Raw genomic sequence first — 20,560 nt, forward strand, 5'->3', positions numbered from 1 at the left:
ACATACACGGCCAGTCACTCATTTTTATGATTCGCATTAATGTCTGGTAAAAACTGCTTCCCTATTAGGGAATGTTCAATGTTTTTTTTTTGTACCCGCTGTCATAACAGGACATCGTCATTGACTTACACCTTATCAGACATGAGCTGTAACAAAACTGAGGCAATGCTCATCTGAGGGGAAAAAGGTTATCTGTCAGGTATAGACAGTCTTGACACGCGCAGATAATGGAGTTAAGTCTAACCATTGGCAGGTGAGTTTGCATGTCTTTTTTCTTTTTTGCCATTCACAGCCAATTCCCCGGCTCCATTGATCTGTCCGGAAAAGATAATAGACACATTGATTCACAAGCTCAGCAGCTTGCTTGGTTTACACATCAATTCAGACTAATTCTCAGTAGTCCTTAGTCAAGGAGGAGAATTGCCTTAACTGACGAGTGACTCCTGGGTCTTTGAAAATGTAGAATTAAAAAGCCGTGCTGTGAAGATTTACTGTCTCTTTTGGGTGTAAAGAACTGCAGAATTTATTCCTGAAAATCTGAAGTAAAAAAAAGAAAAAAAAAAAGAAAAGATTTCGATGAGCATACGTGACCATAGACTCTGGGGGAACCAATGAAAAACAGAGTCAGAAAGGAGATAATTGAGGCTAGCTAGCATTAAATTAACTTACAAAAATCTTCCTTTCTCCGCTCAGTTCAGTCCTTGTGGCATAGAGATAGAGTGAATGATGGGATCCTGACTTAGTAGAAGAAGGTGCGTGGTGTGTTTCACTGCACCAAGGCTTCTTTGCTGACCTCATTTTGCAAAGCTGAGCAGATTCCTCCCAAGGCCAAGTGGAGTGAAAAAGACACACTGTCAACTCCTAAACAGGTCAAATGTGGTTGTGCAGGAACGACTGTAAGCACACGGACGTACAAGCAGTTAACCGTTTTGAATTCACAACAGATGAAGTAGTCCAGGTATCTTTTATTTCACTGACAAGGATGCGCTCTTTTCGATTTTATTAAAGAATAACCGCCGACATTACTCACGGTGACATTAAAGACCCTGTTCTGAGAGGCAGAGCTGGATATGCGAAACATATGAAGTGCGAGGAGTCATCAGTTTCTCCCTCAGTATGAGAGAGATACTAGTAAGAGGTCTATGATGGATTGACATCGTGGTGAGTGGCTGAACTTCTGACAGCTGGCTGCTCTGTTGTGGTGAACGAGCTGCAGCTCTGTCAGCTGTCAGTGTCAGCGGCAGCCGGTCTACAGTGGTGTTGTAGCAGAGCATAACACACAGATCAGCCTTAACTGAGAGAGACTGCAGCAGGGAAGTCTTGATTAGGCGTTTACAGACATATAATATCAATTTCAAGCGTCTGTATGTAATATTTTACGATAACCCGTATTAAAAAATTGCATTTTGTGTGGATTTCTTTCTCAGTGCTTCGTTAAGATGAGTGCAGTTAAATGTGCTCTTTCAAGGTCAGGTAAAGTAAATACTCCTTGTATAAAGTAAGAAAACTTTGGACTCTGTGTTTATCTTATCTGGGGGCAGTGGTATGTAGATGCCCGTTGAGCTGTAAACCAGCTAAATTACACCTGTGAATATTCCGTTTCACAGTGACATTGCACGCCTTGACTCTGTGGCCAGTTTACTGTGCAAACACCAAAATGATCATCTTGAAAGCAGTCAAGGACCTCACTTTGATGAAAAATATCCTTTACAGGGAGCTGCCACAGTCCATCACTGTAATGCAGCTGTTTTTTTTTTAATGAATCATTAATGTTAGTGTGGTAGTAAGGCAGAAAACAACCTTGTGTTTAATAGAAAAAGAGAATATCGGTTGATGACTGTAGAACAAACTCCACTCTGCTGAGTTCAGTCTCCAGTGTTATTTGTGTGTGCTGTTTTCATCTGCAGAGATGGAGAGCCACTTGTTATTTTGGTCTTTTCCCCTGCTGTATTGTGTTCTCCATTCCAGGTTTTTGGAGGAGTGTTGCATATCCTACACAACAACTTGTGTCACCTGGAGATGTGCGTTGACTCCTGGCCTACATTCACCACTGCCATTTGTTACCGTCGAAAACAGGTATAGCACACGGGGACAAAGATAGACGACTCGTAGGCGCCTCCGGAGTGGCCTGCTGATGTCTGAATCTGCCTGTGAAGCATTTCAGCAGCAGCAGCAGCAGCAGCAGCAGCAGCAGCTCCAGTGTGATTCCTGACATATGCACCGTCTTCACCAAGAACCCAGAAACTCTGAGAAGTCTGCTGCTTAATGAGAGGGTGGTAAACTGGAGGAACGGACTCATATTCAGAGGTAGAGTGAAAGAATGAAGGCATAACATTTCCTTAACTGATGTTTTAGAATAATTGAGGCTGCAATTTGTTATTTTTATCCGTAGTCATAGCAATATATAGTATTTTTATTAGAGTGCATTTCTACCTCATGTCTAGTTTTCATCTGTGAAATAGACCTGTGATTATACTGTAACTGTGATGCATGGTACAGATACAGACATCCAACAACAGTGTTTTTTGGTGTGTAACCGTTAACTTCCCTGATTTATTACAACACTATTTCAGAGTTTAATGTCTTTTATTCACTGAAGAGATTAGCAAAATACTTAAAGGAAGAGGCTGCGATATTCTGTGTTTCTTTTTTTATTGTCAACCAATTACATGCAAAGACAGAAACCGACTTCCCCAGGCAGTGTGCAGCTCTCTGCCCTGAGGCCCATTGGTTACTTGTGAAGATTGAAAACTTTATAGATGGATCACAAATATATACTTGAACTAAAAAAAGGCTCAGTGGTTTCTTAAAACAGCTGGGCACTACTCTTACTACTTATTACTCAAACAAGAGTAAATTTTCACCTGCAGATTAAAACACTTGTGGTGTGATACAGTGTGTGTTTCTGGCAACAGGACAGTGGGATCAACTCAAAATAAACTACAGTGTGTGTTTTCATTGCAACGAAGAAACATGTCACCCAGTGCAACAATGTGGTTCAGTCATGTGTTTTAATGGAGCATTGGAGGTCTATAGCACAGAGAAACATAATAATCTTTATGTTTCACAATAAGAAACATAAATAATATGATCAGACTTATTCTTTAAACTTAAATGTGGCTTTTTCAAACATATTTGTGTTTGCGCTTGAAAATAGTAAATGTGTTTTCACTTATTGAAACTTCCAAAATGCAGATTAATATCAGATCATATATGCACTTATATATTTTAAGAAATTATTGTGTGTAGTTTTAAACAACAGATGAAAAATCCGATGTTTCCTGAACAAATCATTTTGTTGGCCCATGCCACGATTAAGGCACCAATGTGACGTGATGTGCTGAAATGACATCAGTGCTGATATTGACCTTATTCAGCAAATGTCTTTTTTTTTTTTTTTTTTTTTTAATTTTCTTAATTTTGTGTCTCTGCAATCAGGTACATTCATTCAGTCATGGAGGTCAGTTGACTCAGCTTTTGGTGCCACAGTAATCCCTGCACTCATGTCACCTTATGTACAGTAAAAATTATTCCAATGAGTCCCATGCAGTGTGCAATACAGGTATTAAATTTGGGGAAAAGAGAGCTCTGGTGTTGGACTCCAGGAGTTGAGGATTGGTGCATGTCTGACCACAATGATGAAGGTAAATTAAAGCAAATTTGCTTTTGTGTCTCCGAAAGGTTTACCAAGCTCACACTGTGATCTCATCAAAGAACTTGCCACTCTCAGTGGGCTAGATATCACAGAATACGGGGGTTATAACACCTTCATCCACTACAGCCCAGAGAATACGGACTGGCAAGAGTGAGTTTCTGAAATTTGTTCATGACCCCAATTCACGACAGCTCCATTACTTTTTAAATCGATGAGTGGGATTAGAAAATATGATGAACATTTCACTGATTTATGTTCATAATTTCTGTTCATACTTTTTCTCTGTGGTCCAGGAAGGTGTTGCTGCTGCCAGTTTCCATTCTGGATGAGTCCCACTGAGCTCGTGGACACACACTTGCCTTATGGAGGCAACCAGGATAGCCTCAACCATGTGAGAGCCTGTATCCGCCATCTGCCAACCCACTGTGTGATGGATGAGGAGGGCTGTCCTGCGTCCTGGATGCTGTCTGATGAGCTGTGTGAGCTGAGGATGGCCTACACCCGACCAGAGTACAGACGAGCCGGTCACCTCCCGGCTCTGTCTCTGGCTCTGATCCGCAGGATGAGCTCTCTAGGTCTGCCCGTCTACTGCCACGTCAGCCAGCATAACCAGGCCGTCATTAATGCTGTGACCTCACTCGGCTTCTCTGCATGTCCCAGTATAGAGCAGATCTCAGTGCTGCTCATATGCAAGGACAGAGTCTGAGTAAGCCAAACGAATGACAATAAAGTCTGTCAGATGATTGAAACCACACTGGAAAACTGATGTTTTATTGTAAAAGTGGAAAATGTAACAAGTACTCTCCTTCTTCTATGATTTGTTTCCTTGGAGTGCTCAAAGGATGCTGCACAGTTTACTCAATTTCTGATAGCAAACTCAAAATCACATTTTCTGTGGTGTTAGGCTGGATTTGATTAATATGCCAGCCATGCTGCTCCTTTTTGTTCCCTGTAAAATAGAAAAAACAGGTACACAAATGTCTCTCAGTATGAAACAATTCTGTATGAATCTGTCCTCTGGTGTGTGCTGAGCGGCCAAATCTTGAGGAAAAGACCCCCCCCTAATCTGCAGATCATCCAAGGAGACTCTCATCCACCTGGGACCCCTCCCTGGAGGTGTGCTGTTCCACTGCTGATTGCCTCTCTGTGTTTTAGCAGCAATGCACCATTCAAGTCTGCAGGCAACTTGACAAATGAGCAGCGGTCTGAGCAGAGGGGATGCTCGTACTGCACCACACATCCTGTCCCATCCACATCCCCCTGTCCCGCAGTGGTGCACCTCTCTTAACTGACGCCCTTTGCTTAATCTAAACCTGCAGGCACTCTTCTCAAAGTCACAGCAGTACAGTACATGCTAAACACATGTTTGCTGACACATGCACACACAAAGACACTACCTTATTGTAATGTTGATCTTTAGTGTACATTTATACCATGTAGCTCAGATTACCATATTGTACCATTTTAATGTGTAAAATAATTATTGAGTTAGTGTTTCAGGTTTTATTTTGGAGTATAATAAATTAAATTAACTGCTTGCCAATAAACTTCGAAATGCAGCAATTAATCAATAAACTGATTGATTAGTCAGTTTATAGGAAATGAATCAGCAACTAATTTGATAATCGGTGCGTCGTAAGTCGTCATAAAGCCAAACCTTTGTTTGTTTTAGCTTCTCCACTAAGAGTATGTGCTGCTTTTGTCTGTTTTTATATCATTGTAAATTGAATATATAATTCTGGTTTTGGACTTTTAGGTTGACAAAACAAGAAACTGAAAACTGTGACAGGCTTTTTTCAATATTTTATGACATTTTATACACTAAACAATTAATTGAGAAATTGAGAAAATAGTTTAATTGATAATAGATCAATCCATAATGATAATAATGATTTGTTGCAGCTCTATTTGTAAATTTGGTGTCTGTCAAAAATATTGTGATCAATAGTTTTTGTAGAATTCTCTCAAAAAGAGTTAAATGTTACAAAAATGAAACATGGCCGCTAACGGAAAATTAAAAGAATAGTGTGTTATGTTTTCTCACTGGGCTTCTTGAACAATATACAGCACTATGTTATTATAAATAACCAAGCAGAGCTCTGTATTCCCAGAGTGAATGAATTTTTAAACCTCACTGTCCATGCACACAACTCTAATAACTGGTAAAGATTATTTTTATCGCTGTCTAAGGATTTCTGCTATACGAATGTGGACTGTGCAGGTCTTATATTGCAAGCCGTCCACTGAAACATGAGATGTCTTCTCACCTACAGCATGAATCTATTTGAGTGCTCAACCTCCAATACAGTCAAAGAGGTGTAGGACGATTAAAAAAAAGGCATCAGGAGGGTTTTATGCAAGCTGCAGCAGTTGCAGATCTTTACTCATCCCAAGGCACGTTTGTGAGTCAGATAGGAGACAAAAACTAAGAACATCAGGTACCTGACGGCTGAACTAGTTCACAAGCTGTATCAGTGTGGAGCCTGCAACTGCAGCTACCACTTGAGGACAGCATCCACCCACTGGTCCTCCTCAGAAACTGCATCTCAGAACAAGTGAGGAGCCGAGTGTCTGACGCAGCATGCGATCATTCACCTTGGCTGCGTGTGCTGCTCGGACTTGCCTTGATGCAGCTGTCCACACACATACCCCCCCCCCATCACCACCACCACCACCCACTACCCCCCTCTATAGAGGCAGTGCACTCTGCCTGCCATGGAGTGGGACGTACTATCGATCCTGCTGAAATGATGGTTTCTAAAAGGGAGGCAGTAAGCATGTCTGCACTCCCCTCCTCCACTGTGGAGGGGCCCTGAGATATCACCAAGCTCAGCACATTGCACCATCACGGCATGGGAAAATGGGATTTTCACTGTGAGATGAGCTGAGGGGAGTAATTCAAGTCGCCAAGCTATGTTCCCCACCAAGGATGTAAAATGAGCCACGTTACCTTCAGACGCCTCACACAGTGGACAAATAAGGTCATTTTAAATCTCCTATTAATTCCAGTCCTTGTCACAAAGAAATCAGATACCAAACGTGAAAATATGCATGAGTGCTGAAGTTAAGAAGGAAGTGAAGAGGAGGAAGATGTTCACTGTTCACTCATCTTTGCAGCACTTGTTCATAATACCTGTATGTGCCACCACATGCAACATGTATCATGCGATTCTGCAAGGAATTAAATGATAATCAGAATAAGTGATAAATTAAGGAAGTGTATGAGTTTTTTTGCAGACTGACTGCGAGACTCTGAACCTCAAGTAGGAGGTGTCTATTCCACAGAAACCACTAGATGGCGACAATGTCCTAGTGTTTTCCAACACTCAGGTGAAATATGGTGCATGTGAATGCTCTGGCTCACACAAGGTTGCAGGAAATTCTAAGCAAGTTTTTACAGTAGTCTGTGTCTGGTACAGTAAATGAAACAAAATAAGGGCTTATATTTACTACCATGGAAAACATGACTGTGCTTGTCTCTTTATGAATGGGCCTTGTTGTTGTGAAGGAGCTCCTGTTTCTAAAGATATTTGTCTGAAAGATTAGAAGTGACTGCATCAGTTGTCCAGCGTATGAAGGTCGTGTGCAGGGTGGATCATCCTTGTCAGTCCAAATCGTCACTCACCATATTTGACATTCCCCATGGGTCAGTGTGTCAGTCAGTGGAGTATGATTCTGACTTACTGAGCAGCAGTGACTGATCGGTCGAAGATCTCCGCTCGTTTTAACGTCATTCTCTGCTTTTTTAAACCATGTCAGTGGAGGACTGAATGGCCTGAGGGTCAAGTTTAACAAAAAGGTGCACCAGCGTTTCAGTGTGTGAGCAATCATGGTTCACTGGTGCTGTCGATAATATCATGCTCCTACTGAAGTTGGTCATATGGTGTGTGTGTATGTGTGTGTGTGTGTACTTAACAGATTGGAATGTGGATTATCAATTATGGTTCCTTTCATCATCACACATCACATGCATTTCCCCAGAGTCGACCATAACAGCATAATCTTATCCAAGAACAAATTTTAAGAAGATATAAGTAGAGTACAGCAGGACAGAAACATTCTACTGGTTTTTTTGGCATAGTCATTATAAAGATACCCCTCTCAAAGAATGTACCACAGATAAGTCTAAAGCAGCTTTTTATAGTTTCACTATCAATCCATGTCTAATTTCCTATCTAACTGTATAACTAACAAAGATGTAAATGAACAGGGGCTTTGTGATGTCCTACCTGCCTTGTACAGCATGTGAGCCCAGTGTAGTGTAGTGCAGTGTCTGCAGTTGAGGTTACACATTGAAAGATCCTGTGGTGGCCTGAAGTTAGTTTTATATTGGGAGCTGCTGGTAAGTGGATATTTTACATCTTCAGTAAACATTTAATTTCAGTCACTGATGAACAAATATAAATTCATATTTATATTTATTTATTTATACCAATATACAGTATATTTTAAGTTTTTTGTATTTTATTTTGAATATGTCAAGATTGTTTTTGTGTGTACCTAGTGGGACCCAAAAATCTGAGACTCAAGAATTTTGAGTCCCCACTGTATATTTTTGTCAAATTAGTCAATTTATCTATGTGATAGTTTTGAAAATAATGTGATATTTCAATATTTCATTGAATATTTTTATGTTCCTACAACCATATATTTGAAATGTAATAACTACTTTTCCTTATGACTTATAGCTGCAAAGCCACATTTTTCATGTTCCTCCTTCTGTGTGTGTGTGTGTGTGTGTGTGTGTGTGTGTGTGTGTGTGTGTGTGTGTGTCCATGTAGTAAAAATTTACAATGACAATTTAAAAATTCAGTAGTTTTTGATACTTGAGCATGTTACGTAAGCACTTTTTACAGTCTGACTTGATTTTATAACAATAATAGTCTATTATTATTTACAGCTATATAATTAATAATGAATTATGAGTCTCATTCTTCTTATTGTCATTTTTCCTATTATTATTATTATTATGAATGCCACTTAGTTGCCACAAGGGGTTTTAAGATGATTTTTTTTAGAAAACAATATATGTTGAAAAATACTGAGAAACAACATTTCACAAATCAGTACTGAAATATAAAATACGTGAATTATAGTGTGAGGCCTTTTGTGAATGTGAACTCTAATAAAAGAAAATTACAGAATACAAGTTAAAGCTACATTCAACAATGAAATTTCAATGGGCCTCATTCACCAACCATTCTTAAGAAGAAGTTTCTTCTTAAAACCAACTTATGCACTTTTTTTAAATCACTTTTATGTAGACTCTGACATTCACCATTGTTTTCTAATTTGGGATTCACTCTTACAAACATTAGAGTGCTCACAACTTTGAGCAAAATAAGTGCTTATTGCGTTTTCCGGTGCTCTGTCTTTAGATTTTCGTTTTGGCTTTTCTCAACTTTCGATTACGGTATCTCTTTGTGACTTCTGTCTGTGTGTGTACAGGACCCTTCAGTCTTAAAGGGGCCAACTGCCACACGCTTACAATTTATAAGGAGATTGGTATTCATCACTCTAAGAACGCAGGTGCTCACAATTCTGCGGGTTAAGAGCACATTCATGAATCTGACGTAGAGTTTTCTTGAGGACTATCTTAAGAGCAACTTAAGAGAGAATTTAAGAAAATACTTAAGAAGATATAGGTGAATGAGGCCCATTGTGTTGATTGTATGGCTACAATTAAGAATTATTTTCATTATTAGTCTTTTGATTATTTTTTTTAATGAATCAATGTTCTGTAGAACATTAAACAGTTTCTCAGAGTCCCAGGTGATGTCTTCATATGTCTGACCAACATCTATCAAACGTTTTTTGCATTGGCATTTTTGAATATAAAATGGCCTAAAAAATTATCGATTATGAAAATAGATCTATTAATCGACTAATTGATGCAGCTGATGTTAATGTAAAACTCGTAACAATCAGTGTATAGTTTTATTTTAGCAAATCTCAAAAGTGTGCATCATTGCAGATGCACATGTTTCATGAATACATTTATATAACCACAAAAAACCCGCATAAACTGCAATACCAATATGCAACCAACTTTGCCGTGACTGCTGACCGTCAGTAGGGAGGTCCTAATCTAGCACAGCAGCTGGGAGCATTTTACCACGTGATGTGAGAGATGTTAGAGAGAGCAGCCATCATTCACCTAATTCATGTCCTGCCTGATATGGTAAAAGCTTTGACGACAAGGACACAGAAAACTACGATGGAGTAAGTGAAGACTCTGCAGCCTTACCCGGTGTCATCCACTCTGCTGCCTCACTGCCTCGTAAAGGTCTGTTTGCTGAGTGCTTTTTATTTCCCTTCTCCCCCTGTTTTCTTCTCATATGGAGGCTGCCGAAGCGTTTGTTTCGGTTTTAGTGTTCCTCTTTACATCATATTAACATGTTTGATGTCGAAAACAAGACACGTAAAATGCTGTCCCTCCCCAAAAGTCCAGTTTTGTAAAGAGTGTTAAGTTGTTCTGTCTCAGCCCCTCGTTAACACGAGCCATGTTTTGTCTCTGTTTATGCTAACAACGATGGTTTCTTGTTGTGTAACAAACGTTCGAACGCGGTCGAGCTCCAGGTAAACAGAAACAATGTTGCAAATCAACGACTCGTAACGTTCGATTCATGTGCTGCTCCAGTCTGTGGTCGCGTGGACGCTCCTCGAGGTTGGAGCACACGGCTCCCAGGCCCACGAGAGCTTATTTGAAGATTAGACTGCTTTTACATTAGCTAGCATGACAAGCTATTATGGTTTAACTGTCCAGAAGGCCTACATCTACTCAGTTGCCACATTATTAGGGATACTTTCTTTTAGGTAATGCGCTCTAATAGAGCTGCCTATACCCTTAACTTTAATGAAGGTTACAATAGGTTCAGTTTTTGTTAAAACTTGTAGGGAAATGCTGGTTCAGCTTTATAGTTATTCTGGGGGCTGTGGGTAGATTGATTATACTCATAGGTGCTTTGAATATAATGTGGTCTCTCCTAATTGATATAAATAGGATGTTGGTGTTTCTAATATTTTGTCCACCCCATTTATGCCAGTGAAGGTAGACCTAATATTAGAAATGCCTCTCAGTCTTACACTTTACAGTTCAACAGCATCATAAACTACAACAAAAGAAATGACCACAATTAAAGTTGAATCAACAAAAACAGAACTTTGTAAACGTCATGATGATATGATTTGCTACAGAGTTGTTATATTGGACTGCAATTGTTTTAGTTAGGTTTACCGAATAAACTGCAACACGAGTGCACTAAAGATAATGTAATTAAACAAAGCAAAGTACAAAAAATGTAAACTAAATCATATATATTTAACCTGTTCAAAGCTAAAACACTTTAAGCTTCAGTTTAAATTTCATCTTTAGACAAGTCATAGCTAAGTGCTAGACTACATAATATTAAGGAACTCCATAATACATAACGCGTTCAAGCATTCTATCCATACAATGGATGACTTTGTCTTTGGTAGGCTAAATCATGAGCTTTATGTACTCAGCAGGTCAACAAACAGGCTAGGACTTAAGTTCAGGTGGGACCAGTCTAAATTGGGCCTTACAATAGACACAAGTGTTTCCTTGGCCCAGCAAATCCAGCGAGCCCTTCCTCTTGCATTTTAATCAGCTCCAAACCAACCCAGGGGCCCAGGACCCCCAAACAGCCCAGGCAGGCATCCCAGTTCAAATATATCCCTCCACAAGCCACCTTTTATTCTACTAATGGATATGTTTGTTTTGAAGTCCAAGGTAAATGTGGGAAGACCTTTTATTGTTCTGTTAGTTTTGATTTGCATATTGTGTGCGCTGTAAGGTGGCCCTTTGCCACAGGGAGAGGAATTGGTAAACTCCTGGCTCAAAGGGTGTGCAAATTAACATGTTTCACTCTCCCTGAATGCTGGACAGGCATTGAAAAAGAGATTGTTTACATTCAGATGCTGGCCACCCGCTGCTTGCTTTTTCTTCCCTCCTGTTTTCCAATCACTGAAGAGACATGACCCATTTAAATGGTTGTTTACTTGCATTAGAAGAAGAGCCAAAGCACTTCTCAATGAACTCTTGTCTACAATTCAATTAGAGTGGCCTTCCCAGCAGCACAGTTTTCCACATTACACAATGCTCTCTACAGCCTTACTGCAACACGGGCCAAAACACGAAGACCAAAGAGCGGCAGTAGTCACACCTGCACCCACAAAAAGTCACGTCATGTCTTTGGGATACTGATCCTTAATGCGAAGTGTGGGGTATCAGGCCAAATAGGGTTTTCACTATGAAAGAATGGCCTGACTATTGACCTAAAGTAGTCCTGTTGGCATCAGCTGCCTTGTAAAAGTTATAATAAAGAAATGTAAAAATTGGGTATAAGATGGTGTTTAACAGTTATATTGAGGCTTCTCAGTAATAAACTGGAAGTGCCCTTTCACAGCTGTGGTCTTTTGTAATGGAGTCAGTATAGTGAAGCACTGCAGGTATTCATCAGGCTTTTATTGTCAAGTTTATGTCTTCTTGAAACTCTTTCTGCCTGAAAAAAAGCTGTGTCCCTCAAATACGACAGAACTGGCTTATTTTTTTAAGCCAGACGTTTTATTACTGCTTTTCCTGTTGCCCTCTGACTAGACAGCCATATAATAGGAAATGGCTGGAGTTTTTCCCCTCTTTTTTCCTATTTTTGGAGTTTGTGGGAATATTTCACTTTCAGACTAGCTGAATAATGTTTCAGCCCATTGAGGGTCATGGATCTACTTTTATGCTGTTAAGTGCTGCGTTTCATATTTGTTAGCTTTTCTAAAACCAACATTATTGAATTTTAAAACAATCATAATGCCATAAAACCATGATAGTTTACACCTGAAAATGTTTTTATCATTTGACCAAATAAAGTTCATTCTGATTGTGGTGTGGAGATTTTGAGGGACTTAAAAAATAAGCCCAAGAGTTGTCCCCTCTGTTAGGTTGTCAGGCTCTTTCTGTTATATCTGCTTAATAAGTGGCTGAAATTGGCAACATCATGAAATCACAGATTCTTGGATTGACTCTGCTTTATCAAGAAAAGCTGGAGATGTAATGCGTAAAATTGAGGACAGCTAATCAAATAAGATTTCAGTGTTTTTTTTTTATGTTGTTTGTGTGGCGTAATCATGAATGAGTCACTTAGCAAAAGAAGCACATAATAACATGGGTGTCTGCCAGTTTAAACAAGCATATCTTTGTACACTACATGAATTTGAATGTTTTTATAAACCCCATGGAAACTTATAAGGATCAAGAGAGAATATTGATCTATGGATCAGGTACATTAAGATTAACATGAAAGCATATCGTAGTGTATCACTGACATGTCTTTTGTAGATCTACAGATGTCAAAAAAGTTCAGAATTAGTTATTGATCTACAGTTTTTGTTAAAAAAAAAAAAAGTTCAAAATTAGTCATAACTGTTATTAGCTGATTTCTTGATAATAGTGTCTCCAAGTGTGTGACTGTGAAATTCTAATCATGCAAGTTTATCAAAAACTGAATTTATTCAAACATAACACTTAAAAGCACAATTTAACAGCTTTATTCCAATTGTTGTCTTTACCTTAGATCCAAAATCATCACAAAGGCAGTTCAACAAATATAAGATGCATTTGCTGTGCTCTTCAATTGTTAAATGTAAAGCTTTAAGCAGGTGCCTTCCTAGGTATAATGTAATTTGATGTTGCAATAGTGGGATGCTACATTTATCTGGAAAATTGATTGAGAAATGTTAATGGATACAATCATTGCCTACAATCGACCATTGTGACCAAACATGTTAAAGTGATAGCTACCATGGTAAAAAGTGTATGGCACAATCTCTGACAGATTACATATTTATATTGTCTCATATACAGTCACACTGCCCAACCCTAGTTAGCCATTTGTCTAGAGAGACTGTGTACACAGCAGCCAAACCCTGTCAGTTATTAAATGTTGAACTGCAGTTTTTCGATCTAGGTTAGTCTGTTCACTGTTAACAGTCCAATCCAGTATACAGGGTGCCATTCAGGGACCATTGCTTTTCTCCATAATTGTATTCTCTGTGATAATTTTTCATGCTTCAATTTTTATGTAGATGATAGTTGTCTACTGCTCATCCACTTCAGTAGTACAAACCCCTTTTAAATTAACCTATGTTGGTGTTAAAAGTCATGCTATTTTCCGATGGCAAAAAGGTGACAAATTCATCTTATCTCAACTCCTCAAGGGGTTAAAATAAGTATTGAATTATTATTATTATTATTGATCAGAACCTGACATTCAAATCACACACTGAAAACCTTGTTTCCAAGCTGAAACTTAGTCAGTTTTCTTTTTGAGGAATAAGCCTTGTTTCTCCCTCCAGGCAAGGAAACACTTGATTTCAGCAACATTTTAGCTGTATTGGATTACAGGGATCTTCTCTTTATGAATGCAGCTGAATGCACATGCATTCCATTCGTGTGTATTGCAAGTTGTATTTGTCTGTTTGTGTTGTTTGTGTTTTCTTGTAACTCATAAAAAAAAGAAAATTTAAATCTAAATCAGACCTGTTACCTGGTTAAATAAATGATTTAATACAATAAGAACTATATAACCTTTTCAATCTAGAAAATACATTTATGACTGTTTAGTGGCAGAAACTTGTTGGTCTTGTCTGTCATGTTGACTCAACATTATAGTTAACTGGTAGGGAGGAAGAACAACACCATACAGTCTTGATCTACTCTCTGACTGCTCCAAATTTTACATTAAGTTGAAAAGGCTGTGGATAAACACATGACAATCAGAGTACATTGTTACTACGGCTGTAGGAAATGAGGCCACGGTCAGCAGATACATGGTCCTTGCTGTTGTGTAATGATAATGTTATCGGTGTAAGCTGGTCTTTAGCTTTACATCTCAGATTTCTTAGGTCATGGGACACTGCCTTCTTTAAGAATAACGTGAAAACAAAGCCACTTTTGAGGTCACTGAACAGCTCTGCAGCTAATATCAGTTGTTGTCCACTGATTACCAAATGAATAGCTCTAAAATATTGAGTGAACTTCCCATTAAACGTAAACATGCACTGTAACATTTACAACAAATGCTGTATGATGTCATTATAGCAGATCTACCATTTTGTTGTCAAAGGGCGTCATGGCATGATAAGGATGGTCTTACAATGTTCCTCTATGTTTAGCTTGTTGTTTTGTAGGATTTGATGTTTCCTGACATTTCCTGGTACAAACAGAAGATTGCTAATTAGATTAGTGAGTAATTAACTTATCTTTTTTAATTCATCTCCTCTAATCTCTCCAGGTGGGCTTCAGACAACACCTAGTCTGACCTTGGCTGTCTGCATCTAGTGGCCAAGGGAGCTCAAACCTGTTCCTAAGCTTTGCAGGAGCACAGTGGAGGAGAGGGTCTAAGGCTAATCACTCCCCCCATTATTATTTGAGGAGGGGGGAGGAGGAGGAGGCGGCGGTGGTGGTGGTGGTGGAGGAGGAGGAGGAGGAGAAAGAAGAAGGAGCTGCTATAACGACCCCGAGCATGGGGCAAAAAGTCCCAGGTGGCATCAAAACCATCGATATGCGGGATCCGGCATTCAGCCCCCTGAAGCTGGAGCTACAGGCCCTGAGTCACACCAAACCGTCTCGACTGGATCTGCTGCTGGACATGCCACCTGCCAGCGTGGATGTCCAGGTCCAGCACTCGTGGAACAATGATGACCGTTCCCTCAACATCTTCGTCAAGGACGACAACAAGCTGGTGTTTCACAGGCACCCTGTGGCGCAGAGCACGGACGCCATCCGGGGCCGCGTTGGCTACACAAGGGGCTTGCATGTGTGGGAGATCAGCTGGGCCATGCGTCAGAGGGGCACACACGCTGTGGTCGGAGTGGCTACAAGTGACGCCCCGCTACACTCGGTGGGCTACACAGCTTTGGTGGGAAGCAACGCTGAGTCGTGGGGCTGGGACCTGTGCAGGAGTAAACTCTACCATGATGGCAAGAACCTCCCAGGAAAAACCTACCCAGGCTTCCTCGAGCCAGACGACACCTTCATAATCCCAGACTCCCTCTTAGTAGTCTTGGACATGGACGAGGGGACTCTGGGTTACATAGTGGATGGACATTATCTAGGGGTGGCGTTCAGAGGACTTAAGGGCAGGAAGCTGTACCCAGTAGTGAGCGCCGTGTGGGGACACTGTGAAATTCGAATCCGGTACATAAATGGACTCGATCGTAAGTACAAACTTTTAACCTTTTTTAAAATCTTCCTTGGTTAATCTTTTCTCTCATGAGCAACAGCGTTTGTGATCTGTGATGCTGTCTTGGTTCAGCTCTTGCATAACCACAGACAGCATTTATTGAAGCAATAAACAAAGGTGTGACAGTTGAGGATTTGTCATATTACTGCAGACGGGGTTACTGTAGAGCAGCATTATTGTCTCTGACTTGCACCAGTATGGATGTCTCTTGGCTATTATGTAAAGCAGTTCATTTGATAACATGACTGATTTGTATTCTTGCTTTGCCATCCAGATTATATGTGAATTAATATATATGTGAAATCGCTGTTTTCTCAAATGAGAATGATGTCACTGTTTCCTGCTTTCAGTGAGGAGTTAAGACATGTTGTAGTGAGACATGATGTCGCTATAACCTGTCCTAGCTTTACCCATTAATTGTACTCTTCCTTTGTTTTTCATTCAGGCTGTGGCACCTCCTTCATAGTTTTTTGTGTTACTTAATGTTCATGTACAAAAAAACAAGCTGCTTGTTTTCCCCTCCAGACAAATGTAAGATGATTCCAATTGAATTAATCCCAATTATTCCATGGTAAAAGGGTCATGAGCTTTCAATGAGGAAACATAGGTGCTTATCAAAACATGTTGTACTACCCACATGTCCCAAGTGCTCTGTGCTCATTAGATTTTTATGTTCAGCTCAGATCCCCTGACCTACTTTTAGGTCTTTGAAAAAGAAGAGCTACAGATGCAGTGGTAGGCATGAAAACCAGTTTCAGTTTGATTTGACATTGCTCTTACTGTTGGATGTGGAGCAGGGAAATCCCTTATCTTGTACACTGATATTAAAATCAGTTTCGGTATTTGGATACACAATGTTGGTACTGCAGCCAAAGAATATGTAAAAATATTTTTTCTTCTTCGTGGCTCAGTTTACATCTACAAAAAGTCACTGGTAAAATAGGACTGTCTATTGATCAGTACTTTTTGAAGGAGGAGCAAACTCTTTCTATAGCACATATTGAAAATTGTCAAGTACTGGCGTTTAGTACTCAATATTTAGTCACATTCATGTTGTTCTTTGATCAGATATATCCTTGTTGAAATTACACACAATGTCCATTACAATAAGCCATTTTTTATGACAAGCAGCCAAAACAAACAACGATATTTTCCTTGACAATTGATACAAATGAAAAATTCTAATTCTAAATTTAATTTATTAGTTGTTCTCTTTAGTCCACACCTGTTTGTCCATTTCATGACTTCAGAGTGGATTTCATATCATAACAACTTCCCTCTGTTGGAGCCTGTGTAGACTGGTGCCAACATCTTGATCCAAGATTTTTTTCATAATCATATCAACTGATGGCAACATGAATGGAGGGAAATGATTTTGATATATTTAAGTTCATTTGTATCAAACACAGGAATGGCTTTATCGTTTACAAGAAATCAGTTGTGTTTTCTGCGGTAACAAAAGATAAGGGGTTTAATGCTGTTCAATTCCCATTTTCAGAGATGTCTGCCATTGTAAACACATAAAAATGCTCTTCCTCATGCCCCTCCCTCTCTTGTCTCCCTCCAGCTGAACCCCTTTCGCTGATGGACCTGTGTAGGCGTTCAGTGAGGGTGGCATTAGGAAGAGACCGTCTGAGTGAAATCCATAGACTGCCCCTGCCGGCCTCTCTCAAGAACTACCTGCTCTACCAATGACCACGCTGACAGTCACAACACACACAGCACACCCTTGTCTCTTTCTGTTTCTCTGGGATCCTTTTTGGGTTGAACCCGTTTGACAGCATTGTTCAAACCTCCAGGACTGACTAAGCCTCCTGAATGATTCAACAAGTATGCTTTCTGTGTCAGTGGATGGACTCGTTTTTGAGTTTCTTATCCTGTTTTTATGACTCTTTGCAGTTGTGTTCTCTAACTTTATCAAATCAGGAATCACTGAGCACTATGCACATGCTGATCCAGACGATGCCATGACAGTCACCATATTGGTGTACCTCCTCCAGTTTGTAAGTTGATGTGGCATATGTAGTCGGTACCTCTGCTGTGACCTCCAGGCTTTATGATTCTGAATTTCTATCTTGTAGCCTTTTTAAATTTAAATGCTATTGTGCAAAAAAAAAATTGTGTGATGGAAATTGAACAAGGTGCAGAGGTGCACTGTCATTATCTGACCACAAGGTGGCATTGCATACTCATGTCAGCTTGTACGTCCTGTCAAATTGAGAATTATAACATGAAATCCTAATTGCTTTTAGAAAATGTAGTTTTTAAATAGATAATGAATGAAATCTTCCGTTCACACAACACAGAAATGAGATGCTGACCACTCCATTGTGGGTATGAAGTGCATTGTGGATGAATGCACTGTGAGGCAGCTGAAGAGCCGCTCCCACCACTCACTGCACTATCAGTTCTCTCTGCGATATACATGTGCCCCATTGCTTACCATCAGGCATCTGACAGGAACGTCATTAGCGGAAATTTTAACGGAAGGATAATGCCACTGTGATTATTTGTAGCATGCACCTGCAGGAAATTTTTCTCAATACAATCAGTGTCTTTTTTAAAAATCTTTTGTCACTCCTGCTTTTTGTAGTTCAGTAGTTTTCAACCACATGCTGTCGAGCCCCGAGAGAGCTGTTTTTATTAATTCAACCAGTCGCATCAGCTGATTTCACTCGTTTGCACATATAAAGCCAGAGAATGGAAATCAACTGGTGAAGATGCTACTGTAGAGTAACGGTTGGTTGCAATGAAAACCTGCTATCCTTGGGGTCTCACTGCCACATAGCTGAGAACCATTGATGTAGTGTTTGTGTTTTATGAGATTTAAGGGTGGGGGGGGTGCAGACTATGTAGGTAAACGGCATTGTGCTTGAATCAGCACAGTTCAGATGTAAGGCAATGTAAAGACGGAAAAAGACAATCCACAAAGTGCTGCACAAATGTAATAAAGAAGGTCAGATTGCCAACATATTGCCATATCATAGACCTTTTGACTGTAGTATTTTTAAATGTGCAGATGTGGTACACATTCAGCACTCAGCTGGATGTGCACACACTGTGCCACACCTTACTTTTCCTTGCTTGCAGCTTCCATTTTATTTGTACTCCTTGTTGTAGATTTGTTTGTAAGTATCTATTAAAGATTATTTCAGATTATCTGTTGTGCATTGTACAATTGTCATTTTCCTGCTTAAGGCAAGGCGATCCACTTAGATGCTGCAAACTGTGGTCTCAAAAGCTACTATAGAGTAGAATCAACACCTGAAGCATGTAAATCAATTAGTGTTGAACCTGAGGGGAAATTACTTTGCATATTATTAACTCTATTATTTGATGACTGTTCATCCATCCTCTGTAATTCACAGGGATAGAACTTATATTTTTATCTCTGGTGTGTTGAACATAAACAAAAGTCACTTACAGTATACAGTATCGTAGCTTGTTGCAATTCAAAGATGCAAAGATTTTAAGGCTATGTCTATCGACCAACATTCAACCACTTCACAAATCAGTTCACTATTCTTACAAGGGGTGAATGTAAAACAACAAATTTGTATTGAAATATAATTGGCTAGAAATAATATTTGAGGTCCTCATGCTGCAACCCACACAGGTGTTTTCACTTACTTTGCCTGATTGGACCTCTTGTCAGGACAGGGTGGGTGTAGATACATTCTGAGCTTGATTGACGGGGTTTTTTCACAGAAGACATTTTCACATGTCACAATAGAAACATATAATGTATGAATAATAAAATGAATTATGGCTGAATTTCATGTAGCTGCTTCAGTTTTCACAGTCCTGGCATTGTGCGTGCCAGCTCACCTATCACACAGTCATTGCTTACTGGGAGGCTTAAATAGAGCCGAGCCATTGTTAATGTCAGTAGTTGAAACCTGTGGTTATGACAAGTCACAAGTCAGTACATGTTTATTGACATCACCAAACTTGATCAGAGGTCTATCCGGCCAGAACAGTTGAAAACACCTGTGTGGATGTGCAGGGCCTTTTGTCATCTCAGTGGCAAAACGGGAATCTACCAGCAGTGCGTAATGATGATTTGACTCCCTCACCCTGTTGCATCAGTCTCAACAGCACAGAAACTGACAAAGGATTAGGATGAGCAATGGAACTTAGGCACATTGGCTACACACAAAGTATTTACCATGAAAAAGTCTTATTTTAGCCACAGCATACAGAGACCAAAGCGAACATTAGTTTTCAGAAACTGAATCATTTGACCTTGAACCTTATGTCCATAAATAGCACCGGGCCCCGATTTAACGTTCCCCAAATGTAACTCCTTTCCTTCTGAAAGTCAGTGAGATGTGGAGCCACAAATTTCAAGGTGCTGGGAAGTGTCATGTTCCCTAAAATGGTATGAAATGCAGTTTGGAACATGGAAGTGAGTGCATTGACCCTACAGCACGCGCATCCATACCCAGTTTAGTTGTCTGAAATAATGTAAATGTGGCTTATTTAGCACTTGGTTGAATCTGACACACCACATGTTTTATTTGTGGATTTTTATGCACATATTCAATATACTGAAAATGTTACCAAACTAAAAACTAGAGATGATGAACAATGATTACAGTGTAAGGCAAAAAACATTCTTCAGGCCTTCTCAAAAACAACCACAGAA

The 20,560-nt window shown here is 39.7% G+C and overlaps 1 protein-coding gene across 1 annotated transcript; it reads left to right on the plus strand.

Annotated features, from left to right (window-relative positions):
* The first annotated feature begins 9,774 nt into the window (after positions 1–9,774).
* spsb1 (splA/ryanodine receptor domain and SOCS box containing 1) lies at positions 9,775–19,071 on the plus strand. Its single transcript, XM_056385920.1, has 3 exons — positions 9,775–9,941; positions 14,962–15,886; positions 17,480–19,071. The coding sequence occupies exons 2-3, from the start codon at positions 15,193–15,195 to the stop codon at positions 17,605–17,607; spliced, it is 822 nt and encodes a 273-aa protein (XP_056241895.1). The 5' UTR covers positions 9,775–9,941; positions 14,962–15,192; the 3' UTR covers positions 17,608–19,071.
* The last annotated feature ends 1,489 nt before the right edge of the window (positions 19,072–20,560 follow it).

The sequence above is a fragment of the Seriola aureovittata genome, chromosome 9 (genome assembly GCF_021018895.1).
Source record: "Seriola aureovittata isolate HTS-2021-v1 ecotype China chromosome 9, ASM2101889v1, whole genome shotgun sequence".
Taxonomy (NCBI): Eukaryota; Metazoa; Chordata; class Actinopteri; order Carangiformes; family Carangidae; genus Seriola; species Seriola aureovittata.

What these genes read in the sequence shown, in the direction of transcription:
- spsb1 (XM_056385920.1), top strand. Translation starts at nt 15,193, where the DNA reads ATGGGGCAAAAAGTCCCAGGTGGCATCAAAACCATCGATATGCGGGAT. An exon ending in GTACATAAATGGACTCGATC is followed by an intron (nt 15,887 to 17,479) that starts GTAAGTACAAAC and finishes GTCTCCCTCCAG; the next exon opens with CTGAACCCCTTTCGCTGATG.